The following is a 16980-nucleotide window of genomic DNA, read 5'->3' as shown; positions in this document are numbered from 1 at the left end:
AAGTGCCATACACCATTTAAGATTTTGAAAAGTATAATTGTGTTTAAAAGCAAAAACAAGGCCCAGAAAGGCACAGGTGGAAATATTAAAGCCAACATGCACAATATCAAGGCTCTAGAACTGGTACATGCATACATAGGTTTTGTAAGCCACTGTTTTTACTTCATCTGAGGAGAAAAGAAAATCAACACACTGCAAAGACTTGAACAGCAAATATGTGTATGCTAATGGTTAATCTGGTTTATTCACTATGGAAGAGTAGTTGCCTTCACAGCTAAGCTGAACACCGCTCACAGCACCCCATACTGCTCTGGTACACAGGCGTCTTCACCTGCACCGTGGACGGCCTTTATCATTTCACTGTGCACATGTAGATGGGCACAGTGTGCCATTTTTACGAATGGAGAGAATTTGGCCTTGGTGTATCACACTAGTCTTCCAGACAAATGTAGCCAAGTTGCCAGTATCAGCAGTATAGTGCAGCTGTCTGAAGGAGACAAAGTCTGGGTGAATTTGTGGGGTCGTGGTGACATGAAACCATCACATCTTAAAACATGTCTGGAGGGGATCTAAGATATGCATATAGACAGGGGCGTCGCAGCCGTGAGTGTTATAGGTGTTGTGACACCCGCACTTTCACAGAAACATAATTCCACCACCACCACCCCCCCCCCCCCCCCCCCCCCCCCCCCCCCCCCACTTTTTCCTCTGGTAGTCATTGATGAGTTTCGCATACATGAAACACCTATTGGTCAAGTTATATTAATTGAACAACCATCCAGCCAATCACAGCCATTTGACCAACCCACCAGGCCAGGGAAGAGTAAACAGTTAAAGTAAAGTAAAGTTACATTTGTGCATTCAGCAACGGTGCTTCTGTTACTTGCTGCTGGCTGTGATAACAGATTAGAGAATAACAGATCAGAGGTATGAAACAGCTATTTAACTAGATAGTAATGTAGAATTTTCTTTTGTAAATTTGTCTTATTATGTGATGTGTCAGCTCAGCTAACATCATTGAACATAAATGAAATAGGCTATCCTAAATGTAATCGTGAGTTAAACTAATCACTAATTAGTCACATTGCTGGGCGGACTTTGGCAAGAATATGTACAAGTTACCTCTGTGTCCAGAATGTAAACTCATATAGTTCATGTCTTTTAAGCTGAATGTCAAAGGAATATGATGCTTTAGACGTCATAGTTTTACTCCTTATGTTAGGGAGTAATGTGTGTTTTGCATTTAATAGTTAAAGTTAGAATGAGCTATAGTTTGTATTGTGTATTAAAGCTAGACCACAGTAATATTACTATTTATTATTGAGTTTAAAAAGGGTTCAGATGGTTGTAGCTGTGGCCTGTGAGAGCCATAGCTTACCTGCTTATGTGATATTCTCCTGTTAGTTTTTAGGTGGACTTCAGATGAAGAGGGACTGCTTGTTCCCTGTGGCTGTTGGAGAGGAACTGACGCCTGCTGATACAAAACCTGCGGGACAACTTTTGGTATTTAATTTCCCAATTAAAGACAATTAAAGGTCCCCTTTGGATTCCTACCAAAAGAGATACTTTTTTAAAAAAATTGAAGACAGTTTAGATCGTACTAGTCCATGGACTCAGAAATGACTCTTTACTGATTTGACTCTTTACTGATACTGATTTGTTAGCAGAGTTGTTATGCATCTATAACTATCCATTTCATTTTAATGGAAGTGTAAGTTTCCTTTAATTTCATGTCTATAAGGTATGTAAGGAAGTAGGATAAAGATACTCTGTGATTATCTTAAGTCTAATAAGGATAGCTATGCTCCAGTACAGCAATTCATACAAATAACTGGATGTAAGTAGTAAACTGCTATGAGACCCTAAATAAATTGAGTTGTTACACTCATATGGTCTCAGTAATTATTTTATGGTAAGTTGAAGCAGTGGTTACAACTGCAGTAGTAGAAAAAATTGTTTAAATGCATGGCGTTCATTTTGATTTGGCATGTTGAGACTGGAACAGGGCTCGAAGGCGGGGGGTTGCCATGCTCATGTCCCACCTCTAAAACCCCCCACACTTTTAAAATTGCTGCTCCACCCCTGCATTTAGATATTGGTACTGTCTAATTCTCTCTTATCCTGTTATTTGTTATAGTAGTGTTATAGTGGACTAATATATAAAAAACTAGAGAATTGTGAAAAATGTACCCACACACACAAACAACACAGGAAATAACAAGAATAGGAAATATTCATCTATTTGACATACTATGTTTCTCTGAACACCATCACTTAACTCTACCTTTGCCTATAGTAACTCTATAATTAGTGCAGACGAGCTAAGACAAGAATTTGAAGAATCTTGACAGACAATGAGGCCTGATCAGCTGTTGTGCAAACATCTGTCTTTTCAGTTTCCTGGCTGCTCAACTGCTTAACTCAGGATTTGTTCTCATAAGATGTGAAATCCTGTTGCTGTCATTCTGCGGTCCATGAGCAATCAGTGACTAAACACTAAATTGCCAAGGAAACATTTGTTTTAAGAAAAATATTCCGTTCATTTTTTCGCATGACCTTTCAATATGTTGCATCAACAGGTGAAACTCTGACAACTAGATAAACAGCTTTACTGTCTGTACCCGTTTTCATATTTTTTTTTTTTCAGCTGTAAAAATTCCTTTCCCCTCTCTCTCGCTCACTTCAAGGCAGCAACAGGTACTGCTCTCTTTACCATCAGAATATGCAATCAAATCTTTTGTCTTGTAATGCTAAAATGGATACTGATAGTGAAGTGGGACATTTTCTGGATTCTGAATTTAATGTCTAAAGCTGCACAGCCCTTATTTTGAAGTGTCAACAATGATAAAAGTATCTCAAGTCATCCTGACATTTTAAGAACAAAATTGCATGATATTACTGAAAGTAGATTTTTAAATCCATCTACATTATTGTTGTTGTTTGATTACCTTTTCAACAGAAGCTTGTCGCCCCATCCTGTGAGTCTGTAGTTATGGTGTATGACAAGTCTTTCATACCTGGTAAATACTAAAGTAAATTAATACAGACATCATACAGCAGCTCTTATGTGAAAATTGTTTGCGTGCCTTTGCTTTGTTGCATGCATAACCTCGAGGGTGTCAGACAATCTTTCATAATTCTGTTTTGAAGTAAAGTAGAAGTACAATGTATGATTGGCTTCTGCAGAAGCTATGACCTACTTCACTTACTAGATGCTGTACAAAGTTCAATGCAGCTTTTTATTATCTGACTCATCCAGTTTCGCAGTTATCTCAAATCTGTGCCAGTGTAAGCAGCTGATTGGCGGAAGAATCTGGAACAATGATGAAACTCCTTTTCTGGTTCAACAGAAATAAGTTTATACAAATCAAATACACTAAATCATTCTCAATCATTATATGTATATTAGAGTCATCTTTGTGTAACTTTTCTTCTACTGTCTGATGTCATTGCATGGATCAGGCTTTGAAGAGTACCATGGGCACTAAAGAGGGAAAAATGACACTGGTACTACGCAAGTTCTCAGTATTCCAAAAACAAATCAGAAAAGTGAAATCTCCCTTAATTTAAAACCTCTGCAGTGGAATGAACAGGTCCCACCTGCAAACTAGAATAACGACTCCAGCCTGTGTCTCTACTTGCTTGTCCAACATTTGCAGCATTCTTCTGCAAGACAGCAACAGGTAAGAACCTCTTTGCTCCTCAGTTTTAAATCTGTTTCACTTGTGTTTGCAAACAATACTTTTGAAAGGAGATGCAAATCATTTTATAGTTTGGCCTGGAGTGTTAATATGTGCTTGTTATGCATTTGTTAGAGAAATGTAGAAAAATTCAGATGGAGAAAGTTAAATTAACATCATGGTGATCGGTGTAGTGTGTGGTGAACTGCAAAATATGGCACAAGTCACAGAGTAATGTCTACCTGTAATGTATAACCACCACTTGTATTTATGTTATAAGTCTACATAATCTTGTGTTACAGTTAAATTACACTGAATTGTGCTGCAATTGTCTAAATATTGCAGCTATGTAATTATTGTTTTCAACAGACGTGAACTACGACATTGTGAGACATTTAAGTCATGGCTAATGAACCTGGTCGAGGAGACAGCATCTCTCCATCAGGTAAAAAACAAACATTGCACTTTATGCATCATTATGTCCCTCCTTAACATTGTTGACCAACTTTTCATAGACCCACTTTTCAAATAGCAATAAGCAGTGACACTCCTTGTTGGGTGCCTTGACACTTGTGTGGCAGGTTTAGAGAACAGTGTTGGTCTGCTCTGTGGACATATGTGGAAAAATATGTTTCAAACTCAGTGATCACCTGTTTCATACAGTGCAGTTTTTATATGACTGCACTGGTGTTCTCTACACCCTTCGATAATGTACTGCAACTGATTATTTAATCAAAATGAGCAACATTTCCAATGTAACACAAAGTATTCATTGAGCTCAAACATAACTGCATATTGCTACAGATTTAGTTTTGTGAACAATAAGTTTAGTTTCACAGTAATCCTCACTCTAATCATCATGATGTCATCCACTCTAGGCACAACTGTTGCCTTCACAGCCAAGCTGAGCGTGAGTGACAGCTACCCCTGTCACTCCGGAGTCCTGAAGTTTGCCAATGTGCTGATCAATGAGGGAGGAGGCTACAGTCCTGACACAGGTCTCTTTACCTGTTCCGTGGATGGCCTCTATCACTTCACTGTGCATGTGTCTGTGTATGGCCGTGGGCAATGTGCTATATTCAAGAATGGAGAGAAAGTAGTGTCTCTGTATCATACCTCTCTACCTGATAAATGTAGCCAAGTGGCCAGTATGAGCAGTTTAGTCAAACTGTCCAAAAAAGATGAGGTCTGGGTGAACATCTGGGGGCCTGGCAGAAATGATATCTTTGCAACTGATGATAATGACACTGTCTTTGCTGGGGTTCGTTTGGGTTAACGACATTAGTGTCAAATTGTCAATAAAGTTCTTAGCTGAGCTTTTCTTTATGAGCCAGTATCGCTTCAGTGTGTGATTACTGTATTACTATATGACATTTGTTACAGCAAAAATACATTGTGCTTTTGCATCAATAAATTCAGTGTTTTACTGAAATTAACTGTGTTTTTTTATTTACTACACGCCAATAATAAAATAATACGGCTTACATTTTTGCCTCCAGCCGCTGGGAGGCGCTGTCTCAGGAATCATCACATAATTAATGAGTACACGCATGCGCAATTGGTCTGTTTTCAAACGCGTAGAGGCGAATGCGGCGGTAGAAAGTGTCTGAGCATCAATTTTATTGTATTTGTCAGGTTTATCTTCGTTTAAGAGTTATCCTAATGGATTTGGACACTGGAACATACGAGCCGGGATTTGTTGGGATACGGTTTTGTCAAGAATGGTGAGTTTGTGGCCGAACCGAGTCTAGAGAAGTTAACCTAGCCTGCTAACTGAGCTACATGTTACAGCTAACTTACATGCACAATGCTAATGTTAATGTCTCAATTACCTTAAATAGCTGCGTCATATTTTATAAATCAGCTAAAAACTCCAAGAATTCTCTAAACACATTGACTTTGTTTTCTAGTAACAACATGTTATACCCTAAAGAAGACAAGGAGAACCGTATCCTGCTCTATGCGGTAAGTATCTGAATGAGAGGTGTCAGTGGTTTAATCTTGCCAGCTGAGAGAGTAACTCCTCAGTAAATATAACTCATAGACTGTATATAAAACCACACATATAGTCCATGATATAACCAGTTATAACAGCTGTATAGTATGGTGAAACAGTTTGGATAATCTGATGAAAAGTGGTGAGAACACAAACTACCATTCAACTACAATGAATGTGTGGATAACTCAGTTAACAATAGAATGAACAAGTTATGCTCTTGTAATCAGCAATAACAAGAAAAAAAATGCTGAAGTTTGCCTCCGATCCACAGCTCCCCCTTGTGATTAAGTGTTAGGCATCGTAGTAAAACTCTACCACTGTCTTAAATCCACGTTCAGATCTGTGTGATCTTTATTTTATGAATGAAAACTGAATTTTTACATCCAGACCACATTAAGCCATGTTTTAATCAAAAACCACTATACTTAGACTTGTCATTCCTGGACTTGAGTAACAAGAAGACTGTTTAAATCCCAGTTTCACATTTATATCATCAAACTGTGTTTTAAACAGTTACTGGAGTCTACTTGTTACTTGACACCTGTAAGCATAGTGTTTTGATCTAATCATATAAGTTGTGCAAAAACTGAGAAACATTTTAAAAATATCATCATTTATCTTTCCCTTAATTTTCCCCCTTAAACTCTGAATCATAAGCTGTGGAAGCAACGTCAGCACCATAAAATAAAGGTTCACTGGAAACCATGGGCGTAGCCAGAGTTGATCACATTGACATTTGAAAAATATTAAAGTGTTTGCTCAAAGAGTATAGTGTATGTTCAGTGCATGGGATTAATACGACTTCTTGTGGTACAGGTTGGAAGTGTGCAAAATGTCAACTCAGTACCTGTAATAATCTGGCTGTTATGATCCTTTTTCATCTGTTAAATTTTGAAATGATCTCAACCCACAGTGCAGGAATTGTGACTACCAACAGGAGGCAGACAACAGCTGCATCTACGTCAATAAGATCACCCACGAGGTTGAGTGAGTATAAGAAACCACAGTGTAGACATTTATTTGCTTGAAATTGACCAATTGATCACTTTGCTGTTTTCATCTCTGCTTCACAATGTGACCTACTTCTTGTGTAGCCACTAATGTGCTTCATATGAAAAAAAAAATAGTCATGTAGACAAGTCAGAGATCCAATAACACTTCAGGTATTCACCAAATGATTTATTTGTTTGAAGCAGTTCTGAAATGTGATGGGATCGATCAGGAGAAGATAGATACATGATGGAAGATGGAAATCTTAAAAGATAACCCCTTGATTTTATCTGTGCACATGCAGATCACTTACAATTACTTACCTTTATTAATGGTGTAAACAAAATATTGATTGACTACACATAAAACAAAACATTTGTAATATGCCTGATGCTAAAACTTTAATGGCTGTAATTTTAGTCATTTGAGGGCTGCATGTTGGTAATTCTTCAACCATCCTGCTTTCATCTTTCTCCAGTGAGTTGACACAAATCATCGCAGATGTATCTCAGGATCCAACACTACCAAGGACAGAGGACCATCCCTGTCCCAAGTAAGTTTAATCATATTCACTCATTCTCTCTAGACAGTCATATTTGTTCATCTGCTTTTTTGTTGTTGTTGTTGTTTGTGTATGTGTGTGTGTTTGTTTATTTTTGTTTTTTTTCCAGGCCTTTATTTGACAGAGTGTAGAAATACAAAATGTATTCTATTATCTTCTATTTTAAGACTAATAACTCTTCTGTTGTTAGTTTAGAGTCTGCATACATTCAGTATTGTTGGGCATATCAGGGTTAGTTTTTCTTGCCTCCAGAAGAAACTATTTGTCTTTAGTACTAAAAAATAACTTAAAGCTGCATTAAGTCATTTTTAACCATGAGGGCAGAAAGTTGCCACCTAAACAAATTCAAAGTTTTGATAAACACTACTAATTTATCAAGTTCTTATCTTTAACATCCTTGCAAACATTTGCTCTACTAACGGCTTGATCCCACCTGGCGCGTCTGCGTCTCACTCTGGCTCCGACGCAGCCGCCAGAGCTGATTGCACCCACTCTAGTCAATACTTGTGATACCACCAGACATGCCGCAGTGCGTTTCAGAAACTTTTCAGAAGTGTCCCAGAAGCTGCTCCCCGCTCCGCACTGCGAAACATACATGTCCAGTCTATTTTTGACGGAAGTTGCGTCAAAGCCGCGTCAAACTGCACAGAGCAGACTGAGCTGGGCAGGAAGTCAGACACAGAAACAGCACCCATGCAGACTCCCCATCATATATCAGCAATAAACACTATTAAAAGAGACAAGTAAAGAAACCATTTAACTACGTAGAGTACTTACCCATAGTAGGAGCACTAAAATTAAGGAAAAATGACCAAATCAACAAAATCTGAATAAGTCAAAATCGGGCAGTTTATTTGCACTGCTACTGCATAAAGGCGCCGTAATTACTGTAGTAGCGGTGCAACTGAATTTAAAAGGCGGAAGGCTTGACTAAAGTCAAAACGCTCCGCTTCTGAAACGCTCCTAGTGAGGTAGGACGCCGCGTGGAGGACCATACAAAACCGCATCAGAGTCAAAACACAACGGAGACACAACGAGTGGGATCCCGGCATTAGAGTGCTGACTAAACAGCAAACTGGCAACTTAAAGGAGTCTTCCTTTTCATTATCCAACAAATGTATTCCAAATATTTATTGGGATTATAGCACTTTTTTGGTATGCCTACTTGAGATAATAACACCGTGTCTTTAGCTTGCTGGATGTTTGACCCTCTTTACCAGACACTCTGCCATTTTGAAGTGGAAAAATACGGTACGGTTTGTTTGTGTGAGCTGAACATATCGACCAGTGGTTTTATATGAAGTGACTAATCTCCGTAACAACTCAACAGGAAAGTTTTGTTTCAGAGTTCCTGTTGTACGATTTAATTATACTTATGTCCTGAGTGTTTTCATCATTAGACCATGCTCCACCTGTTGTCAATCACATGACAATCACAAAAAGACATGAATATTTCAGGTTGTTACCTCCCTATAAACATTAACAGATTTTATTGTCAAATCCATGCATTTGAATGTTGTTAAATCAAATAGAGACAATGTGCAATGACAAATGATTAGGAAAGAACATACCAAGCATTGATTTATGACACATACACGTGTGTCTGAATCACCGTATTGCCAAATTGCCCACAATCTAGTGCGTAAACTCACCATTGCTGACATAACAAGAACATAATCCTTTTTTTGTGACAAGGTCTTACGTAAATCTCTAACTATTATCTTTCCACAGCTGGCAGTTGTTCCTCTTGAATGTAATGATAGTTAGTCGGTGAGACTTAGTCACAGAGCTGTGGTTATACAACGTTATTAGGTCACCACAGATTGTCCATGGAGCTTTGCAGAATTGTAACTGATTGTCAGATGTATACAAAAAAGCTAATTTCAGCCACTCTTATAATACTACTCATTAGTTATATGGCTTATTAATTGATTTTTGTGTACATTTGAAGATTTTAACACTTTTCTGGAAGAGAACCTTTGCAGCACATCACTTTCCTTTTATGGTGAACCTGATTGGGAAGTGAAGCAATGTGTTTGAAATGTTGTGGTTTCTAACATTGTGTTCACATCACGTTTCTTCCCAGATGTGGTCACAAGGAGGCAGTGTTTTTCCAGTCTCACAGTATGAAGGCTGAGGTAATAATCCTTTGCAATGAAATACATATGACATATGACCTTTACTCTAAATATCATTTGTATATGAATATGTTTATCAGCTTTCTGTGGTCAGCTGTTGTGTTTTTCTCTACACAGGACGCTATGAGGCTGTACTACGTCTGCACGGCCCCTCACTGTGGACACAGATGGACAGAGTAAAGCTGGTGATGATGAAGAGGGTCAAATAATTTGCATCTACAGTGTTGCTGTCTACAAGAACATTTTCCTAGCTGAAGCTCAAACAGAGTTGTTTTTATACTCATCATACCAGTCAGTAAAAATGTGAATATAATATAATACATGACCATTCAGTTTGTTGTCAAATAGCAGCACTGTTGATGTTTGTAGACCCTGATATCTTTGTATGATGACCTACAGTCTGTCACACAGCATCTTGTGAATATAGTGTATTAATAGTTTTTTACAGCGGCTGTCCTTTTCAAATGTGTTTTGTTAGATTAAATGAATCGGTTGTTTCAAATGTCTCTGAGTATTTAATGGAACAAGTAAAACATGTCAAATTATACAAATAACAAATACTTGCATAATTATACACATTACACTTTTGTTAGCATGGACACTATTGTTTTTGCAGGTTTCAGAGTAATTACTCACATCAAAAACCAAAATTTGAATTTGGTCTTCTCATTTTTCATTTTTTGATTCTGACAACAAAGAAGGTAAAACGGCTCTATTTTTCTGTTTCTGGTTTAAAATGAAAAAGTAAAAAACGTATTTCCACTTTTTCGTTTTTGGTTTTGAACGACAAAACAGATTATATGCTGATACCCATATATTATTGACTTCCTCCTGAAACTCCAAAGACCCCTCACATCATTTGGAAGCGGTTGTGCCCATCCGTGGGAAAAAAACTGCTACTGTTTTCTGCAATGTTGACAGTTTTCACTGAGATGATCAACTTCCTTCTTTTGGAAGTATGTATATTCCAAACAACGTGTTGGGCAACTGTAGACTATTACTCAGCTGGCACAAGCAGTCGGAAAAGACATGCATCCACATGCAACAACAAAGAACAGGGAAGGTGTACTTCCCATGACCACACCTCCTGAAACAAACAGGCGTGTTGATAAGGCGGCTGCACAGCCTGCTGCTGGTCATTGAAACCAAAGACATCTGTTTGTGGAGCTATGGACCAAAAAGGTATGAAAAACACACTACGCATAATATACTGGTACGACTTCAGTTGTGACACAAGGTTTTATTTTGAATATGATTTTGATTGTTTTCAAACTGCTTTCCAGTGATGGTTGTTTCAGTGCTGGAGTGGGGTGCAGCCACCCCTCGAAACAAGGAGACTTTGAGAGGCCCTGCCCAGAGAGTTATTATACACCACACTGCTCTTGCAAACTGCAAGGACCAGAAGGACTGCATGGACCAACTTGTCAGCATTCAGAGAATGCATATGAAAGAAAGGGCCTTCGATGACATCGGATATAAGTGAGTCTCTCTGTTGCCTTTATTGCTCCAAATTTCAAAAATAATACTCAGCCGATGCAAAATGTAATTGTGGTATAATTTTTATGCAGTATCATATGTACGAAGTGAACACATTGGAGGAAAATGAGTTATGTATCACTTCTGATGGGTTCGACATCACTTTATGTATGTTTCAGTTTTCTTGTTGGAGGAGATGGGACGGTGTACGAGGGCCGTGGCTGGGGCGTGGTAGGAGCACATACTAAAGGCAACAATCATGACTCATTGGGGATCGCCTTCATGGGAAATTTCAACTGTAAGCATGCTACTATGTCAATATTGGCAGCAAAAAAGCAATGGAATAAAATACCGCAGTAAAACTTTCCATAAGCCTACAGGTCTAATGATAATGGTGCTTGTTTTAATTTCAGATGACACGCCAAGCAAAGAGGCAATTTCGTCAGTCAGACAGCTGCTGGAGTCTGGAGTTTGCGAGGGCTTCTTACACCCACAGTTTGTCCTGTTTGGACACAGAGATTTGGGCAACACAGAATGTCCAGGACAGAAACTTTATGCTGCACTACCACAACTGAGGAGAAGCACATAAAGCTCCCCGCAGATGTTGATGGTTTCCATGGAAAATTCTCTCCTTACCTTTAGTTGCACACAAAACCTTCATCAGTTCTTTGTTAATCCCAGATATGGAATTAACAAAATGACAACATGAAGAGGAACTTCATTGTTTGAACACTAACTCTCCAATCTTTTTTTCCTCTTTTTACATTTTTTATTTTATCATGACTGTCTTAATAAATCAGGGAAGGTTTGTGTTGTAACGAGAAGATTTCCTACAGGTTTCACACTCTGTCAGCAGAGGGAGCTGTCACATGGACTCTAGTTGTGCGAAAGGCCTAATCTACAAACTGACAGTGAATACATTTTGATTTTAAAGCAGTTCTCACCTTTTAATGTGATGTCATTCTTCCATGTACAATATTTATATGGAGTTCAGTACATTTTACTAATGAATACTTGATTGATATCATTATGAGTGGACCTTGGTGTAAACATTTACATTTATTTAACCTGTTCTTACATTATGCTACAGATCATTTGTAAATAAATACAAGTTATCAACAATATGATGATTATTTGATTTATTTATTTTTATTCATGTCAAGAATTCTCTCTTTGCTCACCTTCTACCGTCGAGGCCTACAAACTGTCTGCCAGCTCTGTGCTCACTTCATGATAATGTCTTCAGGGTGCCGCTGCAAAATCTTTCTCAACAACACAGGACATGAAATCAAATATTAAACAGAGAAAAAGATCCAAGAGGATTACAAGTGTTGAAGCAACAATGCGTGCTTTCTGCACTGCCAGAAACATTCCCAACAAGTGCTCACTTGTGCAGCGCAGGGATTATGAAGGGAGGCCCGTATCAAATGAAGTCAAGAGTAAGTATAAAGGTAACAGATCACATGTGTAGTTCCGGTCGTCATGTCAGATTGGCATGTCAGACACCTAATGAGCATAGTGTTTTAGATGATTAATACAATTTAACAAAAAGCTTTCATCAAAAAAAATATATATAGTTGAATGCTGGTCAAACGGTAAAGTATGGCCTCTAGTGTGGGGTGGCCCAGACCTCAAACATACACTGCAGACACATGTAACATTAACACATGAAAATTAGTGAGTCTACATGGGTGCAAGAGATGCTGGTTGCAGATGTGTTTAGGGGTCTTCTTAATATGTCAATATTTATTTAATGGATTTTATTTTTTAATGTAATTTTAATGTTAGATTGAATTGGCTGTTTACTTCTATATGTCAGAAATGCATGCAACAGGACCCTCTGTGCCTTTTTTAAATGTATCTCAACAGTCCAGAAATGTCTCTTTTTAATAGTTATGTCCATGGCCCCTTTGAAGCCTGTGTTGTTTATTACTGGTAGCAGATAATTTACTGTCAGATTAATGAAGAGCATCTGTTTGAGTATCAGAACCACACTGATGTTTATTTTTGTTTTTGTAATTTGGAAAGAAGAAGATTTCTGCACTCATTTTACAGTATGATTTGTGGTCCAATGATAGGTTTACTCATGTTGGATTGGACAGATCTGCTGCTTATACAATCTTATACAGAGTGGTTTTTGGCCATTTCAGATGTCAAATATCTAAAAATGTTATAAATAGAAATGCATGACTTGTCCCCTTTTCAGGTGCAATTATAATAAAGCAAAACACAGTAGCATAAAATAATCTAATAATGTGTTTTGGTAAAAGTAACAGTCCAAATGGATATTATGTAAAACATGGTTTAACAGGCTATTTGTTCAGTCTTGTGCAATACTTGATTTGAGAGTTGGTTCCTCCTGGTTCTCAACTGTCTGACTCTTGATGGAAATGAGGAAATTGGGTTTCCTCACATGTTTGGGGAGCAGGTTTAGTGAGTTCAAAACCTTCAGGTGCAGATAAATAGAAGACAGATCTCTGATCAGTCTGGCAGAGTGTGTGACCTTTAAACTAATGTTATCATATGTAGGCTCATACATTAATATAATAAGACCTTTGACTCAACATCCACTTATGCCATGTTTCACTCTCTGGCTGAAGTCTGCGTATTTCTATGTTTTCAAGACAACAAAACATTATCCAGCTTGCTGTCTTAACATGTCTCTCTGACATCAGTGTGGGATAAATCACTACTGTCTTCTCACACAGACACACTGATTAATCTGCGGTGCCTTTATTCTTCTAAAAGTCATATTCAATAAAAAGAAACACTGTTAAGTGATAAGTATATTTAAGTATTCATTTATAGACACATAATTAGAGTCGGGAAAGGCTATTTGGAAAATGATTAAAGATTTTACAACTAGGTAGCTTTTGTCATTTTGGTTAAACTCAAATTTATTCAGCAACATGCAGCATGTGAACATGATATTGGCTGAAATAACAGGGACTTGAAGACTGGATTCACTGCCACTGTAACATTTCAGTGGATGTACTAAAACGACGATATTCCCCAACATATTAAGTTTTGGTCTGATCACCACAAAGTGATCATGTACACAGTGGTGAACTTGCAGAGCTTAATATGGCCCACATATGCGGGGATGTTGATCCACGACTGGTCAGTAACACATTTTCATTTGGATTGATTCTGTCAGAAAAAAAAAGATCTGCAACTTGGTACAATTTTTTCTCGCTCTATTGAGAATTACCTTAAATCTTGCAATAATCCTGCTTTAGAATATAGATTGCTCTGTTCTTTTAAGCCTATAAGAGCTAAATTATGATTCATCTATAGATTACACCGACTACGTCTTCCTTTTGATCGGCATTTTGCCAAATGATGATATCAACAAAGGTGCGCAGAGAGAAAGAGAGGGGAGGATGAAGCCAGCCCAGGGGGCAAAGGCGCGTGTGAGAGGGTTGAGTTTCATGAGTCACGGAAGTATTATTATTGAACCCGAGAGTTCACTGATCAGTCACACAGATTGACAGCACACTCATTTATCCCGGGTTCAAACGTCTCTCGGCGCGGTTTGGATGGGGGGGCATGTGTTTTCAGTAAAACCATAAGGTTACCTGCGCATTATTATCGATTATACTATTACTTTTGATTTTATAACAATGGCATCTATACCAATCCAACATTTTAGTGAGTTACGTTATGTTCTAGCTTGCTACTTTGATTGTATGAAGAAAAAGTGATTGGACACCCCAAAATCGTTACAGTAAATTCGATTTCCTGTTTTCTAAAATCAGGGTCTGGTAGCTCAGAGTTGGAAAACAAACAAATGACGCCCCCAAATGTTTCCCTACTTGAACGAGTCACAAAGTAATGCACTACTTTTAGTAGGCAACGAGTCCTGAGCTGCTGTGATCATGCGCATTTGTTGTCACGCTGTTTGGCCAGTGAGTCTTTGGCTCCTCACCACTCTGGATCAGCGCATCTTTGCTCAGCAGGTTCAGTGACGCGCTCTCCTCTCCTCACCGGACGCCTTTGAGGACTTCAGGTGTGGTTTTACGCACTAAAATGGAGAATTTGAAAACTTCAAATCCTTTGTTCCACAAGTCCTCGTTCAGCATCAGCAGCCTGTTGTTGAGACGAGACGGGGTGAGGAGTGACCAGGAGTCTCCTTCCCAGTCCCAGAAACTGCGCTCCGCTCATCCAGAGAAATCCAGCCGAGACGGAAAGTTTGACAGTGACAAGAAATGCGACAACTCAAAACAATGCACAGAGGCAGAAACCAAACCGGTGGCTGCAAATGGAAAACCAGAAGGAAATAAGGGAGAATCAAAGAAAGGCAGCGGAGCAGAAGACAGCGTTAAACCTGACAAACCTCCTTTCAGTTACAACGCGCTCATCATGATGGCGATCCGCCAAAGCCCGGAACGACGGCTCACACTCAACGGCATCTATGAGTTTATCATGGACAACTTTCCATACTACCGACAAAACAGACAAGGATGGCAAAACTCAATCAGGCACAACCTGAGTCTGAATAAGTGCTTCGTTAAAGTGCCGCGCCACTATGATGACCCGGGTAAAGGTAACTATTGGATGCTGGACCCCTGCAGTGAGGATGTCTTCATAGGTGGCACATCAGGGAAACTCCGGCGCAGGGCCGCAGCTGGCTCCAAGGCCAAACTTGCACTAAAACGTGGAGGGGGTCGTCTGATGTCCTCCAGCACTGCGACCAGTGTGACCTTAGCCGCAACGGGCTCGTTTTACTGGCCGGTACCGCAGTTTCTACCTCTCCAAACGCCAGTGCGCGCCCACCTTGGTGCAGGAAATTACCTGAGTGCTCATCCCCGCTTCTCCAACCACGCCGCATCGGTTGTTTCACAGCGGTCCCGGCTGAGCGCAACAAGTGGTGCAGATGCCGACCGGTTCGTGCAGACTCACCAGGAGATGTCTTACATTGGAGTCAGCTGCGCGCAATCCCGTCGCCATCAGATAGGCACCGCCTGCACCGCCTTCTCCACATCCATCCCTGCGTGCACCTTGCCGCTGTCGGATCCCTGCTCTTTTAACATGATCTCCGGACAAGCCAGCTACTTTTACTCGCACCAACTACCCTGCGCCGCAACGCTTAGTCCGTGCCAAGAGGAGTGCGCAACGAAGACGTCTCCGGGACTATTTTTTTCCAAGAGCGGTCACTCAGACCTCGGAGGATGCTGTAATGACTTTCCAAATTACTGCCCCCAAGTCAGTTCAAGCCCTCCCTTGTCTTGGAACATAGAAAAAATAGCATAAAGGTTGATACCAAATAATAACTAGGATGCTGAAGAATTTAGACGGATCAGATCATCATAATTGAAAGAGTGTGCGTATTAGAATTTCTTGGGTTTATCAAACGCCTGGTTAATGAAAATTATCCTGCAAAATTTGCCCAATAATTTGTATTAAAGTTAAAGATATCTCAACTAAAATGGGCAGTGTTTTGCACTAGGATTAATCCAAACAGGTGTTGTAAAAATTGTGTCAAATTAACACAAAAAAGAATTTAAAAATTGCACATTTGCTCTTTTCAAACATCATTATACAATGTGACAAGAGCAAACGTTTATTATCATTATAAAGTATGTAATTATAAAGGCTACTTGGTCTGAATCTATTGAACTGATTTAATGTTTTCTTTTTATATTTATCTCATTCATTATTTTCCACATACCTGTATGCACATGTCAGTATAGATGAGTGAAAAGATGTTTGCGCGCATGTCAGTTTTAGACCTGATGCCTGCGTCTGAAATTGTTCTACTACAAAGTGACCAAAATTAAATGAAATCACATTTAAATTTTTTAAAAAAAAAAGAAAAAAAAAGAAATGATCACTCAGTCTGACGTGATTCATTTTAGCCATGCATGTTGACCGTCACCTCAAAAAGCTATTAAAATATTGAAGCTGATAACTGTGGATCAGCTGTTCTCCAGTAGGCGCCGAAAAACGTTCCAGTTAACTTAGTTTAAAAATGAGTTATAAAAGTAAGAATCACGCTTTTATAAGAAAATAGATTACAGCAAAATGCAACGTGGAATGGCGATTAAACTGCTGTTTTCTGCATTTGTTCTTTTCCATTTTATTAATGTTGCAACTAAAAAATCTTACATTCTTATTTGAATTAGCCTACATGTA

The 16980-nt window shown here is 38.9% G+C and overlaps 4 protein-coding genes across 4 annotated transcripts; all 4 read left to right on the top strand.

The window, feature by feature from the left end:
• The first annotated feature begins 3596 nt into the window (after positions 1-3596).
• On the top strand, positions 3597-5077 carry LOC122984737 (complement C1q and tumor necrosis factor-related protein 9-like). The gene is made up of 3 exons (XM_044355355.1): positions 3597-3683; positions 4050-4125; positions 4559-5077. Exons 2-3 carry the CDS (start codon positions 4083-4085, stop codon positions 4954-4956), a joined length of 441 nt encoding a protein of 146 aa, XP_044211290.1. The 5' UTR covers positions 3597-3683; positions 4050-4082; the 3' UTR covers positions 4957-5077.
• A 160-nt stretch (positions 5078-5237) lies between these two features.
• Positions 5238-9871, top strand: polr2i (RNA polymerase II subunit I). The gene is made up of 6 exons (XM_044355337.1): positions 5238-5404; positions 5591-5645; positions 6593-6666; positions 7148-7222; positions 9318-9369; positions 9487-9871. Exons 1-6 carry the CDS (start codon positions 5343-5345, stop codon positions 9547-9549), a joined length of 381 nt encoding a protein of 126 aa, XP_044211272.1. The 5' UTR covers positions 5238-5342; the 3' UTR covers positions 9550-9871.
• Positions 9872-10267: 396 nt separating this feature from the next.
• Positions 10268-11967, top strand: pglyrp5 (peptidoglycan recognition protein 5). Its single transcript, XM_044354595.1, has 4 exons — positions 10268-10551; positions 10653-10848; positions 11025-11143; positions 11259-11967. The coding sequence occupies exons 1-4, from the start codon at positions 10539-10541 to the stop codon at positions 11432-11434; spliced, it is 504 nt and encodes a 167-aa protein (XP_044210530.1). The 5' UTR covers positions 10268-10538; the 3' UTR covers positions 11435-11967.
• Positions 11968-14874: 2907 nt separating this feature from the next.
• Positions 14875-16205, top strand: foxg1c (forkhead box G1c). The gene has a single exon (XM_044354967.1). The coding sequence runs from the start codon at positions 14875-14877 to the stop codon at positions 16096-16098; it is 1224 nt and encodes a 407-aa protein (XP_044210902.1). The 3' UTR covers positions 16099-16205.
• Positions 16206-16980: the final 775 nt, after the last annotated feature.

The sequence above is a fragment of the Thunnus albacares genome, chromosome 6 (assembly GCF_914725855.1).
Source record: "Thunnus albacares chromosome 6, fThuAlb1.1, whole genome shotgun sequence".
Taxonomy (NCBI): Eukaryota; Metazoa; Chordata; class Actinopteri; order Scombriformes; family Scombridae; genus Thunnus; species Thunnus albacares.
Note: the sequence above shows the minus strand (reverse complement) of the source record. Positions and strands in the feature narration are given on the sequence as shown.

Excerpts from the sequence above, each read along its gene's own strand:
- LOC122984737 (XM_044355355.1), top strand. The coding sequence starts at position 4,083 with ATGGCTAATGAACCTGGTCGAGGAGACAGCATCTCTCCATCAG. Across the intron at positions 4,126-4,558 it reads AGACAGCATCTCTCCATCAG|GCACAACTGTTGCCTTCACA; the intron begins GTAAAAAACAAA and ends CATCCACTCTAG.
- polr2i (XM_044355337.1), top strand. The coding sequence starts at position 5,343 with ATGGATTTGGACACTGGAACATACGAGCCGGGATTTGTTGGGATACGG. Across the intron at positions 5,646-6,592 it reads ACCGTATCCTGCTCTATGCG|TGCAGGAATTGTGACTACCA; the intron begins GTAAGTATCTGA and ends CTCAACCCACAG. Across the intron at positions 7,223-9,317 it reads GAGGACCATCCCTGTCCCAA|ATGTGGTCACAAGGAGGCAG; the intron begins GTAAGTTTAATC and ends GTTTCTTCCCAG.
- pglyrp5 (XM_044354595.1), top strand. Across the intron at positions 10,849-11,024 it reads TTCGATGACATCGGATATAA|TTTTCTTGTTGGAGGAGATG; the intron begins GTGAGTCTCTCT and ends TGTATGTTTCAG. Across the intron at positions 11,144-11,258 it reads CTTCATGGGAAATTTCAACT|ATGACACGCCAAGCAAAGAG; the intron begins GTAAGCATGCTA and ends TTTTAATTTCAG.
- foxg1c (XM_044354967.1), top strand. The coding sequence starts at position 14,875 with ATGGAGAATTTGAAAACTTCAAATCCTTTGTTCCACAAGTCCTCGTTC.